We start from the raw sequence: 27,612 nt of genomic DNA on the forward strand, positions 1-27,612 counted from the left end.
CCAAATATGCTCAGCAGCAACTACTGGTTGATGAAAGCAGCTCCAGGGTGGGAGGTGTGAGGAGGGAAGCACATGGAGTGAAAAGGGATGGTTCAGTAGGGACAAGAGTTCTGCCTCCAAATACCTTCAAGGGAGCAATATGAGTGAAGGAAGAGAATTGCTTTAATTTTCTTGTAGTAGTAAAGCCCAGCATTAGTTCCATAAAACCAAGTTCAGCCCAGGCAGTTGGAAAACTGGCTCTGTGGTGAGCAATTGGGTGCTAGAGACAGGTTCCCACTGTGGAGCACTGAGGGGGGTTAAAATGCTGTGAGGGATCTCAAAAAGCTTACAGCCAGGCAGGGGTCTTGGGAATGCCTGCCAGAGGGCCTCAGAGATTTGTAGTGGTTCATCCTTTCAAATCACGTTTGAAAAACAGAACCAAAGTCCAGTGCTCAAACACTTCTTTGATGGGACTTTTCCACATAAACAATTGCAGACATAGGGAGAGTTTTGTACAGATGTTGCAGGGGTTGGACTAGCAAATAAGCCGGTGTTTGAGAGGCTTTGCTCTCTATTAAATTATGGTGCATGCTCTGAAAATAAAAAATCCTGGTGAAATAGGACCACAGCTGCTTTTAGGTGGAATCTGTCTGGACATGAAAGGTGGGAAGAGGGAGAAGAGGACAACCAGGAGCCACATCTGGGGGAGGATTGGGTTTGTCTGGTGCTTGCAGGCAGCCAAAACCCTGGCTTCAGGCTTCCCTGGGAACTGAAGCATGGTATAGGAAGACTTGGTCTGTCTCAAGGACTAACAGGAATGTTACAGTTGTCATTTCCACACCAACACATCTCCCAGCTTCTTTGCATTCTTCCTGAGAACCAAGTAGCCTGTTTGGAGGTTTTGCAATAGCTCTGTGTCTGTCCACAGGAGCATGAATGCAGTTCCTTTCCAGTCTTGTGTGGCCCCTGGAATAGTCTTCATCTCCCCGGCTCTGGTCCCACGTGCTGTTTAGCCAGGCAAGCCCTGCTCCTTCACCAAACTGCCCAGTTCTTCCTTGGTTTCTGGGGTGGTTCCTAGCCCCTGCTGACCTCTCAGCTGCTGCAGCTGCACCCAGCAGTGTCCCAAGGCCCTGTCCTGTGTCTGTCTGTACAAGCTGCAGTCATGCCCCTTCTTTATGCCCAGCTGCACCTCAGAGACATCTGAAGCTTTAAATAGCTGGTGGCCAGCACTGGGTGCTTGCAGTGAGTTCCCCCTGCCTCAGTTTCAGTTCTATGTGTGAACTGCTTTCCTTCAAAACTTTTGAACCTTTTCAAGGTGACAGGTACCATTCCCAGAGCATTTCCCTACCTCTCCCTCTTGCCTGTCCCCTGCTGTGTCCACAGCTCCCACCAGCCTGCTCCTGGCAGGAGCAGCAGCCCTGCATGGGGAGCATGGGCAGCTCTGGGGGTGCAGGAAGGGGAAGGACCACAGAGGCAGCAGCAGCAGCAACAGGCTTGCAGATGTGTGTTTTTCACTTCATCTTTCAGCTCAGGTCCTGCAGAGTCCCTCCTGCTGCCATGGAGGGTCAGCTTGTAGTGTGCCCCTGCAGCTCCCAGCCCCAGTTAAAGCCTGGCAGTGTGTGGGTGGCAGCAGAAGCTGCAGTGCTAAATCCAGCAGAGGCAAAACCTAGGGGTGATGCAGTTCTGGGAGTGTTTTCTGTGGGGGATACCCATTTTTGTGTGAGCCAAATGCAAACCAAGGAGCATTTCTGAGAGCACAGAGGGTGGGGCTGCCTTTTAGCTTCCTAGCCTCTCTGAACATGTTGTAATCCAAGCTGCTCTCTAGAAATATCACTGTAAGGCCGGGAAGAGAGGACTGGAGCTGGGAAATGTGTTCCTAGCTCACCAGTTAGCTATTCTTTCTGTGCCAGCTGCCTCATTTGTGAAATGGAACCAAATCCCTGCCTAGCTGTGATGGTTATTTGCTAGTGCAATAGCTGTGGTCCCTGGGCCAGCAGCTGCTGTAAAGCAAGAGACATAATCTAGTTTGGAGAGGGAAACGATGATGTGGGACAAGGGGCAGGAAAACAGCCCAGAGGTGGGCAGGTACACAGGTGAGTGAGGGCAGGCTCTGGAGAGTCCCTGCCTCTGCTGGGCCTGGGTGAGACCATAGTGCCAGTCCCTGCTCTGAAGCACTCCCAGTTTCTGCAAAATGCTAAGAACATGTAACAGTGCTAAGTGCTATAAATTATTACTAAGAATAGGCTGTCCTGGGATGTTTGGGATCATTAAAACCTCCCCAATGGACCACTCCATAAACCCTGCTTTGGTCTAGCTGGGCACAGGTTGGTATTTTTATTTCTTTCCACCCCACTTCATGCCCAGCCAGGCCAAAACATGGAGCATTTCCCAGCCCAGCAGAGACATCAGTGGGAGCCCTGCAGCAGAGAGAATGCTGCTGTGCCCTGGGTCTTGCTGGCAGCATTGCTGCCCAGTCTACAGCCAAGCTCTGCTCACCCTCAAGGTGCCCCATGCCCCTTCAAAAACCCTCCCTCCCCTTTGCTGCCTGACCATGTGTTGGTGCATCCGTCCTTCCACTCCTGCTCAGCTACATCCATAACTGTCCAATGACTCAAAATTAATAAGGCACTTGAGATGGCACAGGAGCAGGAGCTGCTGATGGAGAGAGCCAGGGAAAGGGCTAAATTCCCAGGTTAATGATGAATCACTCTGGGAGTGGAGTCATTGATTTGTAATCATTGCCTGGCTCCCAAATAGAATAGCCATGAATTCCTCTGACCAGCAACCAAGACAAGGTGCTTTGGGCCATTCCCAGCACACCTGCAAAAGTTCAAATCCTGCTCACAATAGCAGGGGGGTTCAGAGCTCCAGGAGCCAAAGAGCTCCATCAGCATCTGCCCTCTAAGGAGAGGGGCTCAGCAGTCAGCACACACACCTGGCTGTCACTGCTGCTGCTGGAGCTCAGCATGCAAATAAATAAGTGAAACTGCATCATTTCCTTCCAGCCCTCCACACGTGCCCACCCCAATTCCCTGCTGCTGTCACCCCACCCTGCAGGTCTGGGAAGGGAAGCACAAAACCAAGTGAGCTGGTGTGTATAAACACCCCACTGCTCTGGGGGCAAACACAGCCTGCCAAGGGCTCCCAGGGCACGAGCTGAGAGCCTTGGGTGCTCATGAAAGGGGCTCAGTGCCATCCAAGGCAGGTCCCAAGTTGTCACCAAGCCTTCTGTGCAAAGATTCCCAGAGCCTCAAGTTTATTATTTGTATTCTTGTATTCTCTTCCTCTCCTACCCACAGGGACAAAAATGAAAGCAAACTAGGAGACCAAAACACCCTGGATTAGTAAGTGTACTTGACTCTCTCTCTCGGGGATGACTTTAGGAAGGGTAGAAGCCCAGTGCTACCATGGGAAGTGTTTTCTTGCTTTTTTCTTGCTACCTGAATTATTCATGTCAGGTTTCCTGCCTGACCTATGGTGTCTGTCCATCCCTAGGCTGTGCTGGGGGATGGATACACAGGGATCAGTGTGCTATTGGAGGGATTTGCCCTTGCATAAAAGCAGGCAAAATTCCTGTTCCTAGGAGCTATATTCCATATAAACATCCTCCCCACTCCCAGCCTCCTACTCCACCCACCTGACTTCCCCAAGCAGAACCAAAAGCCAACCATGTCTCTGTCCTTATCCCTCCACCTCTGTCCCTGGGGTCCATCACAGAGGATTTGAGTTCATCTGTGGTCACTCTGCAGCTGTGAGCATTCCTGTGACCTCTGCTAGGACATCCTGTGTCTGCATGTCAACCATCCCCTCTCTCATCTCCCTGCCTCTCCATTTCTCTGTGTCTGCATCACCCACAGGGCTCCACCATCACACACTTCAAGCACAATCAGTAAACAGTGCAAGGCCTTGCAGGGACACTGCACCATGTTTCTCTCTCTCTCTGACCCTAGCCTCTCATGGAAGTCACACCAGAAGAGACATTCTACACTGCATCCCAGGGCCATGGCTTTATCTTATACTCTTAAGGCTCCAGAAATATTTTGGAAGAGAGGATAGCAAAGGCTGGGGAGCACATCAGCAGATACACCTGACCTTCAACTGCTCAGGAGTCACCCCATTTTGTATGGTTTCTTTTCCTCCTGTGCATGAGACGAGCAAGTCAGCATTTAGAATGGGTTTATACTAAAAAATTAACAGTAGTGAGGAGCATTTGGGTTAAAACAAGACTGGCCAAAAGTGCCTGTGTTGTAGCCAAGCTTCATCCTGCCTAGGCAAACCTCCAAACTTTATTAAAGCCTTGAGATGTCAAAACAAGGCTTCTGCACAGCTCCCTTTAGAGGTACCTCCATATACCATGCTGCAAATGCAGACACTGGCTTCAAGCCAGTCAGCACTAGCAGCCCTGCCAGCAAAACCTCATTTCCCCAAGCTCCTTAGACAGGGCTGTGCTCTGCAGGGATTTGTATTGCTCTCAGCTGTGGCAACACCTGAGCAACAGAGTTTAAAGCAAGGTGAAGGGTGCTCATCCCAGCAGCAGTCAGCCACTTGTGATGGCAGAACAGCAGAGCCCAGCCACTTGTGATGGTTACAGACAAAGTTCAGGGCATTTCTGGCATGCCTAGACTTGTTCATCCTGTTCCTCAGAGTCATTTCAGCCCAGCCCAACACACTCCTGTCCCCTGGCACCTCCCAGCCTTACCCTGTAGGTAGTGGTAGGTACAATCTAACCTTCAGCTAAATCCCTGCACCTCCCCAAGAGATGCTCTTCCCCTAAAGCCCTGCAGCACTGCCTGCCTCACCACAGCAAGCAGCCAAGTCCCCAGGGCACCCTCCCTAACAGGGTGACAAAGGCAAGGAGCACACAGCAGTGCCACTTTTACAAGACCTTCAGCAGCAAGCTGCAATGAGATCACTGAACTCGAAGTTCAGGCACAGACAGAGACTTTAAGGAGGCTTGTGGGGTCTTTGACCCAAACAGCCCATTCTTTTGGTAACCATGAAAATGCAACTACTTTTCAGCCTACCCTAGGAACAAAGAGCTCAAGTCCACCTTGTTTTAGTGTTGGTAAGAAAGCCTTGTCTCTTGAACCTCCCTGCCAGCTCTGAGAGTGGCTCTGTGTTGTTCTCGTGGAACCCCCAGCTGGGGGAGCCAGCTCAGCTGCAGGGCCCAGCCCACCCTGGCACCCCAGTGCACACCTAGCACAGCCCCTCCAGAGTGGCTGTTGGGGAGCCATTATTCACAGAATTCACAGAATCACTGGGTTGGAAGGGACCTCAAAGATCATGGAGTCCAACCCAGCCCCAGCACCTCAACTAAACCCTGGCACCCAGTGCCACATCCAGGCTTTGTTAAACACACCCAGGGATGGGGACTCCACCACCTCCCTGGGCAGCCATTCCAGAACTTTATCAGTCTTTCTGTAAAAAACTTTTTCCTAATATCCAACCTATTTCTCCCTTGGTGCAGCTTGAGACTCTGTCCTCTGGTTCTGTCAGTGCTGCCTGGAGAAAGAGCCCAGCCCCAGCTGAGCACAGCCACCTTTCAGGAGCTGTGGAGAGTGATGAGATCACCCCTGAGGCTCCTTTTCTCCAGGCTCACCATCTGCCTGAAATTCCCCTTTCCTGTGGCCTCCTTCAGTTTGAGACTTTGGTTTGTGGCACATGGGTGCAGGAATGCTGCTGCCCATTCCTGCTTCAAATCATAATTTGGGAGAGCTTCTTTATATTCTGCCTGACCAATATGCCCTCTGCAGACACAGGGTGACTCTTTTCTGCTGTGGTTTCACTCTGTCAGGCAAAATTACAGGCACCATCAGGGATGTAGGCATCAATCAGGGTGTCACCTATGAGGGCTGGCTCCTTGGAGGAAGGTGAGCCTGGAGCTGGGGGTGGCAGAAGCCAGCCATGGGGCAGTGGCCAGACTGGCAGAGGTGCAGGCACACAGTAGCCAAGCAAGAAGAGCAGAGCAGATCTGGGCATGGCAACCAGGTTCAGCCACAGCCCAGTGACTGCCAGGCCACCCACGGTGACGAGACAGACCCAAGGTCAGCTCAGGGACTGAAGTCCACAGGCCAAGGTCCACACAAACAGGGTACATGGCACAGCTGTAGGTGCAAGGCAGCCCAGCTGGGGAGCAAGGGCAAGAGCCTGAGCTAGTGAGCAGCCTGTCAGGCCCTCACCAGGGCTTTTTACAGAGCTTTCTTGCAGAGCTCTCTTAGACACCAGGCATTTGTGTGATTATCTAAGCCAGCCCTGAACCCAGGCAGTCAAACTCCCAGGGGATGATCTCAGAGCCCTGGCACCAGCCACCATGCTGTGTGAGCCTTCTGAAGGCAGGTGGAAATGCAAGGGATGAATATAATCTGCTGCCAATCCCCAGGCTGAAGCACCACAGCTCCTCAAATGCTGATGGTAACAGCAGTGTGCATTTTAAAGTGAAAGGTCCTTACCAGAAAACCCTCTGCCTTCTGCAGCAGTGAATTTCTCCCCTTTTATAATGATTACTTGGAAAGAATGTGGAAATTTGCTGTTAAGAAAGGGAGCAAATAGTGACACTGTAAACTGCTTAAAAATGACTGTTTTAACAAAGTTGTGAAACCAAGCTGAGGACAGAAGTGAGTGCAGTGCACAGGAGGGAGCACTGTCTCAGGGATAATATGTGTGTACACAGAGCTTCTTAAGCTAAAACAGTATTCACATTTTCACTCTGGAGAGGGAGAACTATCAGCCAAACCGAGCTTCTAACTGACCAGTGGTCCTGGTATCTTCTGTTTGTTCACCCTGCTGTGAGTTGACCTGAGCCAGATCCTGTCTGCATCTCTTTCAGGTATTCCAAACCCACCTGTGGGAGACAGCAGGAAAGAGGAAATGCTCAGCATCCTCACCAGTCCCTGAGGAGGAGACATGGCTAGCAGCCATCAGCACCCTTGCTGGACCAAGATGATGATGTCTCAAGGTACAAAAGTGTGCTAGGTTCACATTTTGGCCTAAATAGCTGAAATTCCCAGCACGGGGTGGGGGCCAAAGGGAATTCACTGAGGCAGTCAGGCTCTCCAGCAGCCTGGCAGCTCCTTGGTCCACAATGGAAATTAATCACTGAACTCAGGGAAGCACACCTTAAATGAAAAAAACAAACACCACCAACTTTGCTGAGGCATCACCTTAAATGGAAAAATCAAACTATGCATGTCCAGCCTGTTGCAATGACACTGTAATTAAAACTTAATGAAAAGTGCCATTTATCAATGAGCTTTATTAACCTTGTCTAAAACCATTTGGACAAATTAAAACTCCTCTTGGTCTTTTCCTGCCACGCTAAAAGAGACGAGTCACAAAACAAATCAATAATGCTGGCCACATTGGTTCTTTGTTCAGGAGAAAGCCTTGCTGCTGGAAAGCTTCAGCTGGCATGGCTTCACCCACAGGGATGCTGCTCCTGGCCTCTGCCAGGGCCCCTGCTGGCAAGCCCCAACAGAGATTGCCAGGGTACTCACATGGGCACATAAAGAATGCTCCCAGAAGCGCTATGGGGACCAGCTGTCCCACTCCGGGGGACACTTCCAGGTTATTTGCATGAGCAGATATCAATCTATGCCCCAGAGAGCTCTGCCAAGGCCCTGCTGGCACACAGCAGGGGCTGCTGCCAGGGTAGTCACCCCAGCACAAGGGCTGCCACACACCCTGTGTGTGCCCCTTGCAGGGTGCTTCGTGGCACTGCCCCTCCTGGGATCAGAACCACACAGGGCCCTGCATCCCTGCTGGATCCCTTTCTGCTGTTCCTCAGCCCTGTAAAGCAGAAGGACTGCCAGACCTTGAGCTCTTCCCTTCCCTTCCCTCCCCTCACCCAGCTGCGTCCGTCCCTCTCCAGCCCCACGACAGCTGAGCAGCTCAGCACTGTGCCACCTGCTCCCCACCTCCAATATATCCCCCTGCAAATCCCAGGCACAGCCTCCCCAGGGATGCTCAGCTCCAGCTCTTTGCCCTCCTCCTGCAAAGCTCCATCCCCACAGCAGCCACAGGGCCACTCAAGCTGTGTGCAGTGGCCAGGAAAGAAGTGGAAACCTTGGAAGGAACTAAATCCACCTGGCTGAGGCAGGCTCACACGTGTTGTTGTCTTGCTTAGGCTGCAGCCCTCATGCTTGCCCTGGGGTCCTGCTGTGGCTGGGGGCTGCTCTTCTCCCCCTTCACTCCTCTGCTGTACTTGGCAGCACTTGCCACAGGACATCACTTGTGTGCAAACCACTGAGAGTGTGGATGTGGTGGGGTAACTTCAGTGGTTCTCACACAATCAAGCAGACACCAGGCTGGGCCCTTTTTGGGTGCTGACAAACCCTTGGTCTCTGTTCCAGCCCAGGGAAATTGTGTCACTGGGCCAGCAGCCCTTCAGCAACTGCACCTGGCACCCTGCAGGGGTGTTCAAACAGGTAAAGCACTTTTAGAGAGAACATATTTAAGAACTTTCTCTTTGGAAGTGCCACTGCTGCAGCAGAGGCAGTGAAATCAACCTCTGGGAGAAATTAATAAGAGGAAAGTTTGCCTCTCTGCTTCCCACCTAAGTAGTTAAGCTGTGGAACTCGCTGGCCCAAGACATTTGTTTAAGGCAAAGGATTTCTTTGCACCTTTTCATAAGTGCCCAACACGAGCCCTTACAGGGGTCAGGACTCGGTGGACACCACCCCTCCAACCTTGCATTCCCCTTAGGACTGGTCAGGATTACAGTGGGCATAATTTGATGCTCAGTTTAAACAAAATAGAAAAACTAATTTGATAAGACTAACTCTTGCTCTCCTCTAGATCTTTGTTTTTGCATCATGGGCAGGGATACAAAAAATCTTCTGTAGGTACGAGCAGGAGAACATCCCTACTGATGAAACACTTCCCAAACTCCACTGGGAAAGGTTGAATTCAGCTTTGGCAAGCAGGTCTTACATCACTAGCAGCCTTTGTTACTTTAATTATAGCTTTTAATATTGCCTATAAAAATGTTTGAGACCTGCTGAACTCTTTTCTGAATCCTGCTGAGACCCCTGGGCTCCATCACACATGGCAGAAGCACATTCCATAGGTAAATGTGCACAGTGTGAAAAGGGATTGCCTCCAATTGCCCTCATATGATTTCTAATGTAATTGAATATCTCTGCTTTTCACACAATGAAACACAGAGATGAGTTCCCAGTGAATCTTTTTGAGCTGCTCATTCTTTCATGGAGCTTTATCAAGCTGCAACCACAATGACTTTTACCCAACTCTGTCTGGGGACTCTGCTTTTGTTTTTACTGTGGGATTCTGCTTCCTATTTGCATTTGGAATTATAAGTCAGTACTCTGTCTAGTGTCAAAAATGAGTTCTTGATGCTCTTACCTTTCCTGCACTTTGGGTTTGTCAGTTTTCTTGAAATGGCAACACAAATGTAGGAGATTGATCTGAAGTTTTAGAGAGCAAAATTTGCCATGTTGATAAGTGCATATGAAGAGAAAAGCCCTACTAAAGCCCCAGGCCTCCTGTTTAGTTTGCAGGGTTGCAGAACATAAAAATCCCTCCCTGTTTAATAAATTGAGCCAATGTAGTCCAGAGCAACTAAGAGACAGATGTGGAACCCTATGATGCCAGCACTACAGACTCCCTTTTCAGGCTAGAACAATACTTTAAAATGAACAATTCATTACTCAGATCTGTGAAAAGCAAATGAAGCTCAGCCTTTCCTAACCTTGACATTTTCCAGACTACTGGCCAAATTCATGGGTAGAACATTTCATGTTGGTAAAATAGAGGAAATAAGGCAAGAACTGTTTTTCTGCTGTCAGTCATGGTTTAAAATATAATAGGATAAAAGCTTTATTTTATTTTAAGTACTGGAGTCACCAAAGGAAGCAAATGCACGTCTTGATTTTATACTGAACTTGCCCTGTAGGATGGCATTGTCTTTAAAGGTAGTTGAGCTTCCTGCTTTCTCCCTCTATTTGAGGTGGGTTTTTTTAAAGCAGTAGTTTCAAGGAATTTGTTTGCACTAATTCACTCTTCACAAACATTAGAGCCTTTCATTTATCTCTGAGATCCTTTGTCAAAGTTGTCTGGCTGTGAAGAGCATCAGAGTTTGCCACTAACAGGAAAAAAAGGTGTGCATTTGTCTTGTCTGTGTGTCTGCAGGAAATGAGCCCAAGAATTGAACTGTGGCCTGGGTCAGTGCTGTGTGTTCTCTTGAGTGCAAGGCTTCTCCATTAAAGATTTTTCCTTTTCTTCTAACATGGTTTGTTAGCTTTCTGAAAGGAGACCTATGGATGTGACTTAACCTTGCAGAAGGAAGGAAACCTCAAATTCAGGCTGTTCTCCCATTCTGAACTTACAGCAAATCTTTGCAGAGGGTTCAGTATTCTTGCTAAATCAATACAGAACCACATTACTGTGTATGGAAAATAGGGAAAGCCTGGCTATGTGTGAGTGTCCCTTGTTTTATGGAAGAGACATTTGCTCCATGACATCTTGCATGTAAGAAAAACACAACAGCAACCTACATGATTTCCATCATTTCAGTCTAAAGGAGTATAAAATCCCCTTCTTCCCTCCCCACCTTTCTTAGGATGTGGGGACAAAATCCTTGTTGATACACAGTGGAGGATTGGTCCCTGTGGCAGGTGGCTGCTAAGGGCTCTGGCCCTCTGGTTGGGGCTCCCTGGGATGGAAGTTAGGCTCCTCATGTCCCACTCTGGCCCTAACACCCTCCCTGACCCCTCATGGAATGGAAAAAGCTTTGGGGGGCTGGGGGTAGCAATGCCCTGGGCTGGAAGTTTTGGCCAGTTCCCAGAGTGGGGCTGTGGATGGCAGTGAGACTTGGGGGAATGAGGGCTGTGCAAGGTGATCAGCAGGATAGAACTTCTCTTCTGTAAGGAACTACTGAATTGGGATTGTTCAGCCTGGAGAAGGCTCTTGGGAGAAGTTATTGTGGCCTTTTAGTACTGAAATAGGTTTTTATAAGAAATATAAAGATGGGACACATTTTTTAGTGGGGTATGTTGTGATAGGACAAGCTGCACTGGTTTTAAGTAAGAGAGACTAGATTTAGACTGGATAATAAGGAACAAATTTTTTATGGTGAAACACTGGAACAGGGTGAACATAGAAGTTGTTAATTCCCCATCCCGGGAAACATTCAGGGTCAGGCTGGATTGGGCTCTGAGCAGAATGATGTAGCTGAAGGTCTCCCTTCTCTTTGCAGGGCAGCTGGAGCTAAATAATCATTAAAGGCCCCTCCCAACACAAACCTTTCTGTGGCTGTGTGACACACTCCCCCTTCAGAGGGCTAGCTGGCCTAGAATGCCTTTCTGATATGGCTTATCTTTGCTGAATGACACCACAGAGTCCCAGAGCATGAGGCATCTCTATTTCCAATAGAGACTACAACTGGCTATAGTAAAGGCTTTATGGCTCTGAGTGTTCCCTGTTCTGATGCAGTCCCCAAAGACACAAACCAGAGGAAGACCGAGCGAAAGCAAAGTGCAACAATTAGTAAGTTCATTCACTAGAAGGCCATTAGCATGTCCTATTGCAATACTGCTCCACTTAGCCACTGCAAGCTGTTTGGGCTGCCAGGGTCTGCTCACTGGCATAACTTAACATCCTCTTTGCTGAGTGTTTTGTCCCTGTCCTTCCCAGTTCTGCCTGTTACATGACATTTTCTGCCAAGCAGTGTTAGTGCATTAGCCACTTTTCAAATGATTGCTTCCCCATTGGGCAAGGTCTCTTCAGAGCAGGAGGATGGAGAGCACGAGCCTCTCAGCTCCAAAGAGATTTTTCCCCTCTCCAGTTAGTGGTATTCCCTGAGCCCTGCTGATGAAAGACACAGATGTGTCTGCAGAGGAGGAGCTCTCAGTGCCTGCCTCATTCCCCAGAGTCCTCTTCAGCCAGTTTGATGTCTAAGTGGAAGGGAAGAAAATAAGCTGACAGTGGGGTTACCACCCAGATGATTTTCTGAATTGATTAGCTGCTTTTTCACAGGTCTCACAGCCACACAAACAGCCACCTCCTTGGATCTCCCCAGCTAAGTAATGACCTGGGCTAGGAGAGCCCTAGAGAAAGACCAGCCATAATGATGTGCTGCTTCCTGTGAAAGAAACAAAGAAAAAGCCAGGGGAAAACAACATGAAGGGCACTAAATAACAGCTAGAAAGAGGCAAGGGAAATGCAGCTTGCAAAGAGTGAGGTGAAAAAGAAACACCTTTTAGCAGCAGCTGAAATTTGTAGGTGAAGGGCTGGGCAGGCAAGGAAAAGAAAGTTCAGACCACAACTTTTTGAGGTCAAGCCTGTGAGCACAGGGCAGGCTCCTCAGCAGCTGAAGGCCTTCTTTGGGTGTGTTATGATAGAGGTGATGTTGTAATAAAACCCAGATCCTTTCGAGATGTCACGTTCTGGCCAGCCCACTGCCACACATGGGACAGCCAGGAGCTGCCTTAGAGCTCTGGCCATTACCTCTAAGCATCACCTCCTGCACCCCAAACCTTCCCTGGCAAGCATCACCCCCTGTCCTGCACCCCAAACCTTCCCTGGCAAGCATCACCCCCTGCCCTGCACCCCAAACCTTCCCTGGCAAGCATCACCCCTGCCCTGCACCCCCCCCTGGCAAGATCCCTCCTGCACCCCAAACCTTCCCTGGTAAGCATCACCCCCTGCCCTGCACCCCAAACCTTCCCTGGCAAGCATCACCCTCTGTCCTGCACCCCAAACCTTCCCTGGTAAGCATCACCCCCTGCCCTGCACCCCAAACCTTCCCGAGCAGGTGATTTCAGCCCCCCTGGGCACAGTCCATGCAGCAGAGCCTCCCACCAGCCCTGCCCTCCATTCCCAGTCTCTGCCCTGCTGTTGCTGGGTGGGAACTGCAGGCAGCAGCGCTGGCTCTCGGTTGTCTGTCTGTCTGTCTGTCCCCGGTCTTGTGCCCCAATGGCAAAAACCTCTGGGATGTGGAAACAGGAGGGGCCAGGGTAGGGCAGGAGTGCCCAGCCCAGCAGCTGTAATTGCTCCCTTTCTCCCTACATTCCTGCTGGGGAAGGCTCTCCTTCAGCATCCTCGGGCAGCACCACTGAGAGGAAGATGCATCACAAGTCGGGAGGTAGGGTGAGGCCCCTGCAGAGCACGCTGGGGTCCATAAGTGTCCCACAGAATGGCCCTGGGCAGGCTGTGCTACACACTGCTGAGATGGGTGAGTTGTGCAAGTGGGGAGGTTTAGGCTGGCCTTTGAAGGATTTAGATCACACATTGAAAATCTGTCTTTGAATGGGAACAAATGGTCCAGCCTTCCTTATCTTTTACTCCTGCCTCCTGCTCATAGCACAGAATAATGCAGATTAGAAAAGAGCTGTGGAGCCTCCTCCCTCTACTCTTTCCCATCTGTGCTATGCTATCCTGCCAGAGGTTTTTAACTTGACCACAAGGAAAAAGAAAAAAAAACCAAACAAAGCTAGAAATAAACCCCACAGCCTCTATATTTCCTTTGCAAGTGCCCCAGCCCAGAGCTGCAGCCTGCTGCTCTCAGTGCCTCTAATTAGCTAAGCAAGGCAAGCACTCATTAGCCCCACCTGGGTCACTCTGCAACTGGGAAAGGGAGCCTTAAACCCCCACATGGCTCCAGAATAAACAGGTGAGAGGTGGATTTGTGCCCTGTGCCAGCCCCTGCTGGCAGCCTGGCCCTGGGTGCCTTTGGGAGGTGCTGGCAGGGATGTCCTGCAGGGAGGGTGGATGTGCTGGCGCTGCTCCTCTGCAGAGCTCCCAGGGAGGTGCTATCAGCTCAGATTTGGAGAGGCACTTTGGGAGGGGCAGATATTTGTCACAGCACTGCAACTTTAGCTGTTCTCATGCTGTGAGTGCCTTGCTGGTAGTGGCTCTGAGGGCAGATCTCTGTGTGGGGAGAGAGAGAGGCTCTGGCACCGTGGGTATGGCTGCAGTGACAGAGTTGGGCTTGACACTGATCTGCTGCTTCATAGCCAGAGCTTCAGAAAGAGCTAAGCAAATCCATCTGCCAGCTTAATTTTAAAAATTAGATGTGGGGGTTTTTTTGCTAAAGTTATGGTATAAGGCATAAGTGAACACCAGAACTATTCCCTGTGCTATAACACAAGTATTTCTGTCCTTCTAGATTAAGGTTTTTCTTAAATCAGCTGTTTTATTCAGCTGTGGTTGTGCATCAAACCCCAGTGTAGAGCCCAAGGTGATGGGTAAAACACATTCATGTGGGACAAATCAATCAGTCTCAGGCAGTTTGTAGACTTTAAGTAAAGGCACTTCCAGGCTGTATTCACCCAGAATGGGCAGGTGGAGTGAGTTTTAGAATAGAAATAAGTGTTTGGTTCCTTGTTAAGTTCATTATTATTTTCAGGAAATTGGTGCTAAACCATAAAAGGCACCTCTCTAGGACAGGACAAGAGAAGATGGGAGTAAGTGCTCTGGCTGGAGACAGGAGCTGGTGAAGAGCCCTGAGCACTGGTAAGTCCTCAAAGGCAAATCTGCCTCTGTCCTTCCTCCTCTGTTACAAACAAACAGCACAGGGCACAGCAGCTGCAGCAACCAACAGCAGGAAAAGGATGAGGAGTACCTAAAATACTTCTTGACTCTGACCAAATCTTGGGACTGCAGAGTTCTGCCTTCCTCTGTGTCCCCCATCCCACAGGTGGGAGGAAATTTGGAGCTGAGAAAGCCAGTGGTGGAGGCTGGCATGAAGGATACCCTGTCAGAACTGGGATTTTGAGGCAGAATGATCACTGATACTAACAGCACTAAGAAACCCTAAAAGGATACTATTTTTGCCAGCTCTTTCCCTCCTGTATTTTTTTTTCTCAGCTGGATCAAAGGAATTAGTTTGGCTGGTTTTTCTTTTATTTCAAGTCATCTTTGCTTTTCTTTCTGTTTGTTAATCTTCCCCAGAACGGTCTTCAAAGTTGGGGTTGGAAAGGCTGCAGGGGAATTTTGGTTGTCTGGTTGGTTTATAATTAATATCACCGTTGTAATGGTATCTGAATGTTTTGCTCAATGAATTTTTGCTTGGCTTTGCTTTCAACTGGATTTCTATGATGCTGCTTCAGACCAATGGTTGCCCTCTCTCATGGGAAAGGAAAATCAGTTGAACAAAGTATTTGCTTTGGAAAGATGAGGGTGGAGTTGTGATGGCTGTTCAGAGGCTCTGCATTAGAAAGAGAACTGATAAATCCTGCACCATAAATCTCCCACCCAAGGTGGGTGAGAGAGCACTTCTCTACCACATCTCTCACTGTGCCCAAACACTACCAAGGAGATTTTAACCACCAGGACTGGCTAAAATTTATGTACAACATTGCCTCTGGGAAGAGAGGATCTCTGAAAACTCCCTCCCCTTCCTTCCCCAAATGCACATTTTCCCTGTGGAAACTGAGCTCTCCCCCCATGGAGTCTTGGTAAGGTTGCACATTTTGTGTCACTGGTAGGAGCACAAGCACTAGCTGGGTGTTTGTGGTGACAAGAGGTGGTGGGAGGATTTGCTGTTTGCCTGATGTGCTGGTTCTCTGATTTAAGTTTCTTAGCCCCCTCAGGCTCAGCTGTGGCTCACTGCCAGGATTTGATCATATTTTCAGGACAGGCTGAATTATGCTTTATTGCTTGTTCACATAACAGACCAGCATCATTTGGGATGGAAAAGACCTTTATGATCACCAAGCCCAAGCATTACCCAGCACTGCCAAGCCACGTCCCCACTACCACATCTATATGTCTTAAATATCTCCAGTGCATAACCCTTTTGGTAAAGAAATTTTTTCCTGATATCCAATTTAAACCTCTTGAGGTACAACTTGGAGCTATTTCCTCTTGTTATATCATTTGTTACCTGGAAAAAGAGACCAACACTCACCTTGCTATGACTTTCTTTCTGGTAGTTGTGGAGGGTGAGAAGGTTCCCACTGATTCTTCCTTTCTCCAGGCTGAATACCCTCAGCTACTCCTCATAAGGCCATTCTTTGGGGGAGGGAGGAGATGTGCCCTGTAATTTAGTGACCATTCATTCTAAATGAGAAGGTTAATAGCTTGGCCACTTCATATTTTAACCCTAAGCTTTTCCCCCTCTCTAATTGTAAAACATAATAGGTTTTATTTCCATATGGCTGTTCCCTGTGGGGCTTTGTCTGGATGTATAAATCATAGCCTTCCTGCCACATTTTGGGGCTTGGGGGCAGATTCTGCCCTCAGGAGAGCATAAAGTAGGGTCACCCAGCTGCCAGCAAAGTCACCCCATTTTGCCTGCACTGCTGGGAGTGGCCCTGGGAGCAGGCAAGGCAGAGATGGTCCCTCAGATAACTGCAGCATGGTTGGGTGCTGAGGACTTTGTAAATGGGATTGTTGATCTGGGGGATTAAGTTGGAGTGGTTGGGTTTTTCTGGTGCCATGGTCTAGCAGGGCAGGCAGTATCCTGGGGGCAGGGGCACACAGAGCTGTTGGCATTCATCCCTCTCCTCCCAGCAGGAAAATGAGGCTCAGACATGAGGGTGAACCAGGAAGGCTGGGTGTGGGAAAGCCAAACCTCTATTAAGTGCAGAAGAAGAAATAAATCAGCTGGCCCTTCTCTTGCCAATTTCTCCTTTCTCCATTGCCTGCTACTTGTATTTTCACTGGGTCACAGGTTTAAGACAAGCCAGTGCTTCCACAGGCGCAGCTGTTCCACCACAGGCAGGTGGTTTGCAGCAGGATCCTCATCTTGAGCTCAGGGAAAAGCAGAAGTGCACTGACAGAGCTCTCTGGGGAGCTGGGAACAGGAACCTAGAGGTTCTTCTGGCCAAGTCTGTGATGTGTTTATCAGATCTCTGTTCAGGAGCCTGCAGCATCCTTCCTGCCTAACTGTAAGGAGCACCAGCAGCTTGAATTGATATCCTGCTAGCATGGGAACCTCTGGAGCCGAGCCTTGGGTGTTTGGTGAGAGCTGCTGAAAGTGAGCCAGCTGGAGGAGTCAGTGGATGTCACAGTGTCACTAACAGTGCAGGCAGCTCTCTTCTTTCCACTTCTGCCCTGCTGGTTTAAACTGGGCTGCTGACAAAGAGAGCTGAGCAGCCACTGTCACTGTGGCTGCATCCAGCCCTGGGGAGGCACTGAGCTGATTTTCTGAGCTGAGCACCAGGCTAAGGTACAGGTGCTCACAGGGGTGTGCTTCTGGTGCCTTGGAGGATGAAAGTGATACCTGCAAAGTGTAAAGCCATGTCCCAGCCCCTGGGGAAATGCAGTGGGAGGAGAAGGTTGCTTTTTCCAGGCGGCTGTCAGCCCTTGGCTATCCAGGCCCTCCAACACAGCTGCTGGAGAGGCTTGGGTGAGAAGGGGTGCAGGCAGCTCCCTGTCCCACTTTCAGCATCCCAGGTCTTTTCTAACAGCCCCTAGGTTCAAGACTGTGCTCCTGTGGGCATTAAGGCCTGGAGATGACTCACTGGATTAGTCATTAGCTCTTTTTTTTTTTTTTTTTTTTTTTTAAGTCTGGGCACCCAAAATCCTTTCAGTCCATGAATCTGCCAGCCAGCCCCCATTTCGAACTGCCTACAGTCACTTTTCTCCAAGTGACTTGACAGGTTTTGAAAGTCTTTGATGGACCTTGTTCTGTTTCCCTGACACCGGAACCAACATCGTGTCTAAACCAGTTTAAATTATGTTTATCCCAGGTGAAATTATTGACACATACAGAATTAAGTGAACCAGTAATAGTGCAGCTTAACTGTTTCAAGAGCAACTACATTAGGAATCTGGAAATGAATAATTTTTGTTATATGTCAGGGAGATTTTTCTACAAGTAAGGCAGACCTCAACCTCACACTAAAGCCAAGACTGGGAATGTCAACTCCCTGCCCTTGGTATTTACAGAGAAACTGGATTAAGTCACTCCATCTCATGTAGAATAATAATGTTTAGCATGTAAGTAGCATTTTACAATTTCAGAGCAATAAACACAGATACCATGGTAATGAGAACTGACAAGGCACTAGCATTTACTAATTGCAACTTCCCTGAGGTATCTAAATATGACCATTCCCATTTTATAGATGAGGCAAATATACCTGAATTGATTTACTCACAGTCACAGAGCAATTCAGTGAAAGAGCTGGAACCATGACTCAGTGCTGCTAATGTTTGGATGGCTGCTCAACCCTCTGTGAGGCTCTGCCTTATTTCTAGACTCCTGCATCAGCACAGCCTGGAATCCCATCCTTAGCAAGATTTAGAGATCAATCACTTTCAATTTCTGCTGACTGCTGTGGAAGGAATGGGATTTGAATATCTCTCTAGCCAAATGCAGCAGCAAAGTGTGGAGGTATTAGTGATGTTGGAAATGGATTCTGCTGAAGACACAACAAGTTAGCACTGGAGAGCTGCACTCCCCACAGAAGCAGCACAGCAGGAAAAGCAACTGGCAGGTGGGTGTCAAATGAAGCTTTGGAAAGGCTGTGCTGGCTGAAACAACCACGGGTTTTGCCTTTCCAACCCCACCACAGCTACAGGAATTGGTGTGCACACAGCCAGGCCATTTCTAATCTGTAGGGGCTCAGTGGTTTACACCAACACAGCATCTGGCCCAGAAACCTCGGTGGGGAGCACAGCACTGGCACCAGCACTGAACAGCAGCTCCTTTCCTCTGTGCAGTAGGTGCTCAGCACTTCTCACAGCATGTGAGATCAGCAGCTTTAGTACAGCTTTCCCTCATATCACCTCTTCAGGTCCAGACTACAAAACCTGGTTACCACAAAGAGACTTTCAGCCACTCTGCCAGCTCTGCTCACACACCACCATCCCCATCTAGGAAGGTGTTGAACAGAGAGCTGAGTTGTCGTGGCTTGTAAGCAAAATGGAATTTTAACTCCCCTTTAGGAGCATAGTCTATCTCTGCTGGAGTGACTGATGAGGATGCTGCTGTGCATGGAGCATTGTCCTGCTGTGCAGCACCCTCTGCATTTGTCTGGGGCTGTTCCCTCTGCCTGTGAGTGCTGTGCTCCTCAGCACAGAGTGCTGCACCTGAGCCAGATGAGCTCAGGCTGTGGGTGAGTCCCAGTGAGCCCTCACTGCTGTTCAAGGCAGGCTGCAGGAGCCAGTCCTGGAGCACACAGCACACTTATCAGCACCACTAACTGCTGCTCTGGAAACAGTTAAACACCTCCATGTTTATGCCCAAATACTGCTGCCTGCCTGTGGAATAGCTGTGGACAGCAGCAGCATAGACAGCAGAGCTGGGGAGGCACAGAAGCCTAGGGGTTTGTGTGTCTCCACTCTGCTTCCCAGTGAGGTTTCCAGGGCAGATCACTGGCTCCCCTTCTTGTTCTGTGGCTGTTCAAGCCAGCCTGTGTCTGACTCATCTCCCTGCCAGATGTACCCAGCAGCAGCTGTGAGCATGGATGACCACAAGCAAACCCCACGCAGCAGTGAGTCCCTCTCTGCTGCTCTTTGGGGAAAGATCCACATTCCCTGGCTTCAAATCCATTGCCACAAATTCTCATTCGCCTGTTGATTGCTCTCTAGGGGACAAAACATCAAGTTACAACCTGTGGTTTTCAGCCCCAATGGGTTAGGAGTAGAAAATCTGTTGAGACCTAAGGCTTAGATCTGTTGGTTTGATATGTAGTTCAGGAAAGCACACAGGAGAGGAGCTGTGATGGAGGGTGCTTTGCCACATCAGTGCTAGCCAAATTCCCAGGAGGGACATGCTTTTCAAGGAAGAGAGTCCATGCAAGCTAAAGAGACCCAATGTTGCTAATTTTCTGCCTAAACCAATGGTAGTGTGTGCAACTGCTGCTTTGCTTCATGGAAAGCGTGGCTTCAGTTCAGTAATGTGAAATTACTTCTCCTTTCCAGTGGTTTGTTCAGCTGAAAATAGTGTTGTGGAGTAAATATCTGGGGTGTTGCAAAGAGAATCCATCAGATTCTCAGATGCTAGGTCAGGTTCTCAGAGTGGCTGCTTTCACAGTAGCTTTCACATTGGACAAATGGAATGTGTGCATCCAGGAGACAAAAGAAATACTGCACAACTCTTTCACAACTGCAGTGTCCATGACATAACAGCTGGGTCTGCACCTGAGGAGCTGGAGAGTGCATTCCAGACAAGCAACAGGTTTTCAGCAGAACCTCAAACCCACACTGCTCAGGATGCAGGCTGCAGGAATCATGGTAAACCTGGTGACTCAAAGCTGGAGAGAAGTGTTTGTGTCCCAGCTAAAGCTGCAGCCCTGTTGGTGGCAGCTGAAGCTGAAGTGTATTGATACCACATATCCAACTCCAGCAACAGACCTGTGCAAGATGGTTCACTGCACCACAATGCCAAAAGCAGTGGGAATGGCACTTTTCTCTTGTTCTACTTCTGTTTCCAATTCCTGTCTCCCACGCTTTCCAGCACTGCCCCTGTTCTCTCTCATGCCTCCATTTCACAGCTGTTGTCTGTGACCACCCATCTCTTTTCTATTCTCTGCCTTAACAACTGGCTCTCCTCTTTATTGACTCCCTCATCTTTTCTCTTGGTAACTTAAAACTTCACATTGTTAGGCTGTTGAGACTGCACAATTTCTGCCTTCCTTGTCTCACCTTCTTATGCAGCCCTGCAGCATCCCACTCACCAGCAGACCTTGCCTTCACTGTGCATTTCTTGGTTTATTCAGCTTATCCCTCCCAACTGCCATCTCTCAAACATTCCCCACTCTCTTTCTCTCTCCCTCACAGCATTCCAGCTTCTTCCACTACACAAATGTTTGTGACTACAGACTTTTCCTTACTCCCTGCTAATTAGTATTAGTATTTTCTTCCCCCTCTCAGAGAATTTACTGGTTTCTCTCATCCCCTGCTTCCCTTGTGTCTCTCTCATCCTACACAGTCTCTTGACTGCAACACTGTCCTCTATTTCAAATCTGTTTTGCTCTCTTTCAACAACTCCTCTTGGCTTTCATGCCTCTCATGTCAGCCCCTTGTGTGCCACTGCTTTCTTTGCTTCTTAGGAAATCATAACTAGTGGCTCAAAAGAAGTCATTATCAAAATTATGCAACATAGCTTTTTTTTTTTTCTCTTGACTCTCCTGGTTTAGTTAAAAGAAGCAAAAATTCTAATCAGCTTCCACACCTCTTCTGTGATCCCTCTGGCTGCCTCCATGACTCCAGCTCTACCACTACCCAGAAAAATCTGTGCCTTCATTTTCACTGTGTGTGCCTCAGTTTCCTTGATTTGTTGTTTGAGTAGGAAAAGCAGATCCAGGGGTGAAAGCCAGACCTCCCAGTGCTAAATACTGCAGCCTCTGCTCTGTTCAGGAATGCTTTTCCACTGTGATATGTAAACTAAAACCTCTTTGCTCAGGAAGCATTGAAAAGGGAACATGGAACTTGAAGATAGATCAAAATATGAAGAATACTAGAAGGTAGAAGTAGCTTGGGGTGAAAGTAGGTGGCAAAATCACATCTGTCTTCTACTTCATAACTCAGCAAAAACAAGCAAAGGCAGTGAGAGTTGCTGGTGTTAGATTGCTGAGGGAGGTCAACACAAGGAAGGAAGCAGTAAAATTCAGACAGGCTAGAAAAGGGAGATGGAGCTCTTCACAGCCAGAAAGGCAAAAGTTCTGTTTTGAAGGAACAGAAATGTTAGGCTTTATCTATTGTTAAATATTTTCCCCTGATTTAGGAAAACTTGAACTTCCCAGAGCCAAGTCCTTCTGAGAATGTGTTGCTGGTAAGAACAGAATCTGAGGTTTGGTTGGTCCTTCTGCAAGTTTTTATTCCTTTTGATTCCTTACAAGGGAAGACTGCAGTTCCTCCTGGACCTAGTTTATAGGAACATAGTCCACTGGGCTTTAGCTGGTGGAAATGCAAGGAAGTTAGGAGTTCTTTTAAAAGAGATCTTTATTATTGATAATATCACTTCAGCTGGTGAGGAACTGCCCTGTGCCTGTCAGTAATCCATTATCTTTCAGAGGAAGCCTACAAGAGATCTACCTGTCATCAACCTAGAATTACATTTCAGCTTTAGATCAGCGTTTCTGGAGAAAGTGGGAAACACTCCTCCCTTCTTTTCGTTTCTAGATTAAATGATTTGTCATACTGGAACGGGGACATGCAACTCTACAACCTTTTTTAAAATTTGCTTTTGGCACTTTGTTTTTTTTTTCTCCAGAAAGTGAGCTCACAGATCCAGAGATGACCTGGAACAATGAAAACAAGAGGTTTTGATTGGGTCCATCAGCCTCAGTGTGGCTCTACATGGTACAAGGACTCACCCTTCAGCCAGTTTGGGAAGAAAGAATGAGAAAAAGCACAGAAGACAGGGGAGGAGTGTAAGTATGGAAGGTAGAGAGCAGCCAGGACTGGATATTGAGCTAAAAAATCAGTGGTAGGGGAAGTCTTACCAGCAGCTTAGGCAAAAAAAAAAAAAAAAAAAAAAAAAAATTACCAGAGGAAGAATATAGCATACTTGGAAAGGACACTGGCCCACTGGCCAGAGCAGGCTTTGGTTTTGTTAGTTATGGACAGGAAACTCATAACCAAAGGTGGCTTGGAAAAGAAGGAGCACATGCATCAAAGAAGAGGAAATGCCACAGTGTATTCACCAAGGCTCTGTTGAATAGCAGTGGGAGAGCAGGGCTTTTTGTGCTTGAATAAGAAATTTAAAGCAGTCTTTTAAGAACAGTGTAAGAATCTAGAAAAAGGAAACAACCTGAAGTGATTGTGGGCAGCCCCTAGCATCCTGGAATAAAAAGAACTATATAACAGAAAACACAGTCCAACAGAAATAATGGGGACGATAGAGGGAGCCAAATTAATTCAAAAAAACATTGGTATCGTAGGTCTTCTGACAAAAAGAGAGATTAGGAGTCTTCATTTAAAGTTCACAAAGCTCTTAGCAGGGTAGAGAGTGGGGATACTACAAAGCTGTTTGACCCAGTGTCAAGAACAAGCAAAGATGCAGCAGTAAGATAAGCCACAGCTGGACATTGCAGGAATTCAGGGAGGAATGTCAGCAGAGAGCAAGACAGAAATGCAACATAAACTCCCCTTACATGGCCAGGGCACCAAAAGTTGGCTCCATGGAAGAACTGGGCATTAGGTAATACTGTAGAATGCTGTAACTAGCCCAAAGGAAACTGTGCCTGAGGATTTGTCACCTCCAGATCTTTCACACAGAACTGCTGGTATTTTACAGTGCTCCTGAGTGTTGACAAAGTGCCCTGAGCTGGCCTGCCCTCTCCTCTCACAGTTACTGCAGGGAGCTGGAGCTGGCTCAATCCAGTGCAGGCAGACACAATACACAAGAGATCAGATTCTGTCTTGCTCAAGACCAAGTCTTGCAGTCATTGTGCCTTGAAACACAGGCAGGGTTTCAGTATAGCATGTTGGTCTCCTTCAAACAATAAATGAACCAAGTCAAAAGCTTTTAGGGAAAACAGATGCAAAGGCTGAACTTAGGAAGATAACTAATAAACTACTTTAAAAATTGAGTACATTTTGGCAAAAACCTTGGTGAGGAAGGCACAGGAAATCTATTTTCTGTGTGAAATTTACAGTGAAGGAAAGCAAGGTCTGTGTCTGAAGACAAATCAGGTGTCTGATGACACCTTCTGTGCCATCCTCTCAGCCATGCCATTTCTCAAGTGACCCTCACAGACCCCCAAGAGCACAGCAGTTGCCACACCAGATGAGTCTGGTAGCCTTCCTAATCCAGTCTTCTCACTCCAACAGTTGCTACCCTCTGATACTTCAAAGAAAGGTGCAAGAAACCCCACAGTGGACAATTATAGAATAACCCGCCCACAAGGGAAGTTTTTCCCTAATCCCTCTCCATCAGTTAGTGGTTATATTGTGCCTTGAAGCCTGACAGTTTATATCCCTTCTAAAATTTATTTATATCCTGTCTAATGTGACCATGAATGTTCTTGGTATCCATATAAATGTCTAATCCCTTTCTGAATCCTGCTAATCTCCTGGCCTCAATGAAACCTCGTGGTAACAAATGCCATGTGTTAATTACACATGGTACAAATATTTCCTTGCACCATTTTAAATTAGCTTCCTTCCAATTTCACTGGGTATCCCTTGATCCTGCAATAGGAAAAAGGGCAATGAAATTAGAACTTCATTCTTGCTGAGCCATGCTGCTGCTCCTTGACTTGTTTCTTCTTTAAACTAGCTTGTTCTCATCCTCAGCCAGTTTTCCCTGGTCAGGCTGTTAGGCTGTGGCCTGAGACACAGCACAGAGCTTATTCTTCAACTTACTCTCTGTTGATCTTGTTCATTTTGAGTGGAAAAAGGGAGAGGAAACCCTGGAGATCTCAGAAGTGCATGCTGGAATCAGACTGCTTTATGTCAGCAGGTGTTAGTAGCAATACAATGGTACTGAGTGATGCCACCAGCCTTTCCCGCAGAGGCAGAGACAGAGCAGGGTACCTGCAATGTGTGAACCTGAATCTGCAGCCTGAGCCCTTGGAGCTTCACGCTGCTCCTGAAAGGGGATTTCCCACTCCCACTCCAACTCAGGCATTTCACTGCATCCTCGCATCCACGCTAGTTAAGACCAGGCTGTGGGATTAGTGCACTTCTGAAGGAGTTGCCCTCAGCCACAGCCTAACTCTGCTTGTCTCTGCTCGGCCGTGGCTGTGGTTGAACTCCAGTTTCACACTGGTTTCACTGGGGGGTAAACCTAAGCTGAGGCAGCTGGGCACAGTGATCCTTTGCAGCTGTTTTGAAGCTGGACTGCGATGGCCACAGGAAGGTTGTCAGGTACTGCAGTGACACACACGAGGTCACAGCTGCTCGGTGTTGCACTGGAACTCTGTCCCATTAAGGCAGCTCCACAAGCAGGTAATTAATCCCTCTTTGTCGCTGAACGTTTTCCTGTAATACAATTCAAAACAGGGCAGCGTTGCTCTTCATTTCCGAGCCAGGAGGAACGGGGGAACCGGGAGCGTGGGTGACACACAGAGCTGTCCACGGGCACAGGAGCGCGTCCGGCTCCTCGTGGCAGCCGCATGAGAAGAACAAGAAGCGCCGCTTGGGCTCCCTCACTCAGAGGCATGAAGTGGGAGCAGAAACCCTGGGGATTCCCAGGGGTTCGCTGCACCAGGAGCCATCCTCGGTAGCTGCCGGTGCCGGCCAAGAGACCGGCCAAGGCACCGGGACCGGCACTGGGACCGGCAGAGCGGCCGCGTGCGGGAGCGCCGCGCCCGCCGGCCCCGCCCCCCGCGATGACCCCGCCCCGATGGGCGTGGCCGGGCGGGCGCCGGGGGCCTGTTGTTGTGATGAGCACGGGCCCCGCCCCCTCCTCGTGCACGGCCGCGCGCCGCCCCTCCCTCACGCCTTTTGTCCCCGCCCCTAGTCCCGCCCCGCCGGGCCCGCTCCGCCCCGCCCTCGGCCCGATCGCGCCTTTCCATTGGTGCTCCAGCCGCGGGACACGCCCGCCCGCGCGCGGAGCCCCGCCCCGCCCCGCGCGGCCCCCCCCGCGTCCATCTGTTCCCGGCGGCGCGGCCGCTCCTGCGCGGGGCGCGGGCGGCGGCGGGGAGGCGGAGGGCGAGGGCGCTGAGGGCGATGAGGATGGGCCCGCGCAGCGGCGGCCGCCCGCGGTAGGGGGGGCAGCGGCAGCAGCAGCAGCGCCCCCGCCGGCCCTGAGCCGCCCCGTGCGCGGGCGGCAGCGAGGGGGCAGCGCGGGGCCGCCGGGGGGCGGCCGCTGAGCGGCGTGGCGCCGGGGGGCGGGCGGGGCCGGAGCGCCGAGCGGCGGCGGCACACGCAGCCGCCCGCGGAGTGAGGGAGGTAGCGACCGAGCGGGCGGACGGCGGCCGCGGGAGATGTGCCCGGAGGAGGACGGCGGCTGCGGCGGCGGCGGCGGCGGCAGCGTAGCCGGCACCGGTGGCCCCGAGGCGTCGGCTGCGGTGGCGCTGGACGAGCTCCGCTCCTGGTGGGAAGTCCCGGCCATCGCGCACTTTTGCTCGCTCTTCCGCACCGCCTTCCGCTTGCCCGACTTCGAGATCGAGGTGAGAACCCCGCGGACGCCTCGCCGCGTCCCGCCGGACAGCCCGCGGGCTGTGTCCGTGCTGCCGCTCCCGCTGCGCCCCCGCTGCCCGGCGGGTCCCGCACGCCTCTCCCGCTGCCCCGCAATGTGCTGGGGCGCACCCCCGGGCCCCGGCGAGCCGCTGCATTCCGCCGGGATGCGGCGCGGTGTGTTCGCTCCGCTCGCGGCGGACCCGGCAACTTCCCCGTCCCTCCCGGGCGCGCTCGCAAACTTTCGGCGCGCCCGTCCCGGGAGGCGGCGGGCAGGAGTCCCCCGGCTCCGCGGGCGGCGGGGGCGGCCGCGGGCGCAGTGGGGCCGGCCCCGCCGGGCCGCATTGTTCCGCCGCCGGGCCGGTGTCCGCACACAAAGGTGGCGGGGGGACGGACGCGGCACGGAGCCCGCGGTGGGTCCCCCGTGCCCAAAATGGTGGCGGCGAGAGGCGGGCCCGGCCCAGTAACCCCCCACCTCCCCCGGGGGTACCGGCGGCTGCTCTTGGGGGGTTTGCCCAGCCCGCTCAGCTGTGCCCGGGTCGGCTCCTTTTGTTGCGGGTGGGGGTCCCCACCTGGCCGGTGCCGCCGCGGGGTGGGGGGCGCGGAGGGTCCTGCCGAGCCTTTCTTCCGCACCCCGGCGAGGCCGGAGGGCTCCGCGGGGCACCGCGCCGCTCATTGTGCGGCTCAGCGGAGCCGCCGGGGAATCGACGGTGCCTTCACCGCCGCCCCTGTGCCCCACGGAGGGAACGCTCTCGGCTTTCGTACCTCCTGATCCGTTTTCCCTTATAACTTTCTCCTGTGCCTTGTTTGGGTTTTAGTTTGTTTGGTTTTTGGTTTTTTCCTGCTTAATTTTAATTCTTATTTTCATGTGCGCCGCTAATGTCCCGTAAATATTTTGTGCGCCGGCTACAAATGTTACAAACAAAGTGTGTCCTGATAGGAAATCTTTTGTGCTTGCTGTGAAAAGCTATTCTTGCCAGCGCGTTGGCAATAAACCGGGTGAATAACGTGGTGGCGTGTGTTTTTTAAAGACAGTAATTGCCCCGTGAATGCCAATTCCAAAGATGCTTAAAAGTTCAATGGGATGCGCGAAGCCCTAAAGAGCAAAACTCCTCGAGCAGGATGTGAATTTCTGAAGAGGGGGAATCCCTTATGCAGTACGAAATCTTGAAAGGGGATAAGATCTCTCAATGATGCAACTTCTTGCGAAAGAGAACTCCCCTCCCCCTCCTATTGATGCCAAACCATTAAAGGGGGAGGCTCTCCGGGCCCAGCAGCGTAAAGTCTTGAAGGAACCTGAATTTACAATGATAAAAGGGCCAAGGCACTAGCCTTTCACCTTTAGAGGCAATTAGCATCTGGCTTGCTTCACAAATGAAGTAAATGTGGGCTCCCCTTTGCTTCCCGGAGCACGCTTAGGCTGAGGGAGTTAACATCATCACTCGGAACAAATTAACTTGCTTTTTTTTTGCGGGGGGATGCCCGGGAGGAGGAGGAGGAGTGCGGGCGTGTTGGTGCTGGGGGTGTTGCAGAGCAGAAGCAGCACACCGAAAACATCGTCCAAAAAAACCTCAGTGCACGTGGATGGCCGGCAGCCCTTGGCAGAAATGGGTTTTAAAGCATGGCGATTGTCCGAGGGTCGGTGGAAATTGCGGT

General features: G+C 50.2%; 1 protein-coding gene and 1 long non-coding RNA gene across 3 annotated transcripts in view; both read left to right on the forward strand.

Moving 5' to 3' along the window:
• The window catches only part of LOC108962769 (uncharacterized), a 38,062-nt gene extending 14,590 nt beyond the window's left edge, over nucleotides 1–23,472 (forward strand). Inside the window, exons 3-5 of the long non-coding RNA XR_007779792.1 lie at nucleotides 6,806–6,934; nucleotides 14,342–14,448; nucleotides 22,103–23,472. This is a non-coding gene — a long non-coding RNA (uncharacterized LOC108962769). The remainder of the gene's footprint in view (nucleotides 1–6,805; nucleotides 6,935–14,341; nucleotides 14,449–22,102) is intronic.
• Nucleotides 23,473–25,763: 2,291 nt separating this feature from the next.
• LOC103820465 (chromatin remodeling regulator CECR2) overlaps nucleotides 25,764–27,612 on the forward strand; it is a 92,444-nt gene continuing 90,595 nt past the window's right edge. For both annotated transcript variants that reach the window (XM_030238142.2, XM_050984233.1), the window contains exon 1: nucleotides 25,764–25,949. In XM_030238142.2, coding sequence (XP_030094002.2) covers nucleotides 25,764–25,949 — 186 coding nt within the window. The remainder of the gene's footprint in view (nucleotides 25,950–27,612) is intronic.

The sequence above is a fragment of the Serinus canaria genome, chromosome 1A, assembly GCF_022539315.1.
Source record: "Serinus canaria isolate serCan28SL12 chromosome 1A, serCan2020, whole genome shotgun sequence".
Classification (NCBI taxonomy): domain Eukaryota; kingdom Metazoa; phylum Chordata; class Aves; order Passeriformes; family Fringillidae; genus Serinus; species Serinus canaria.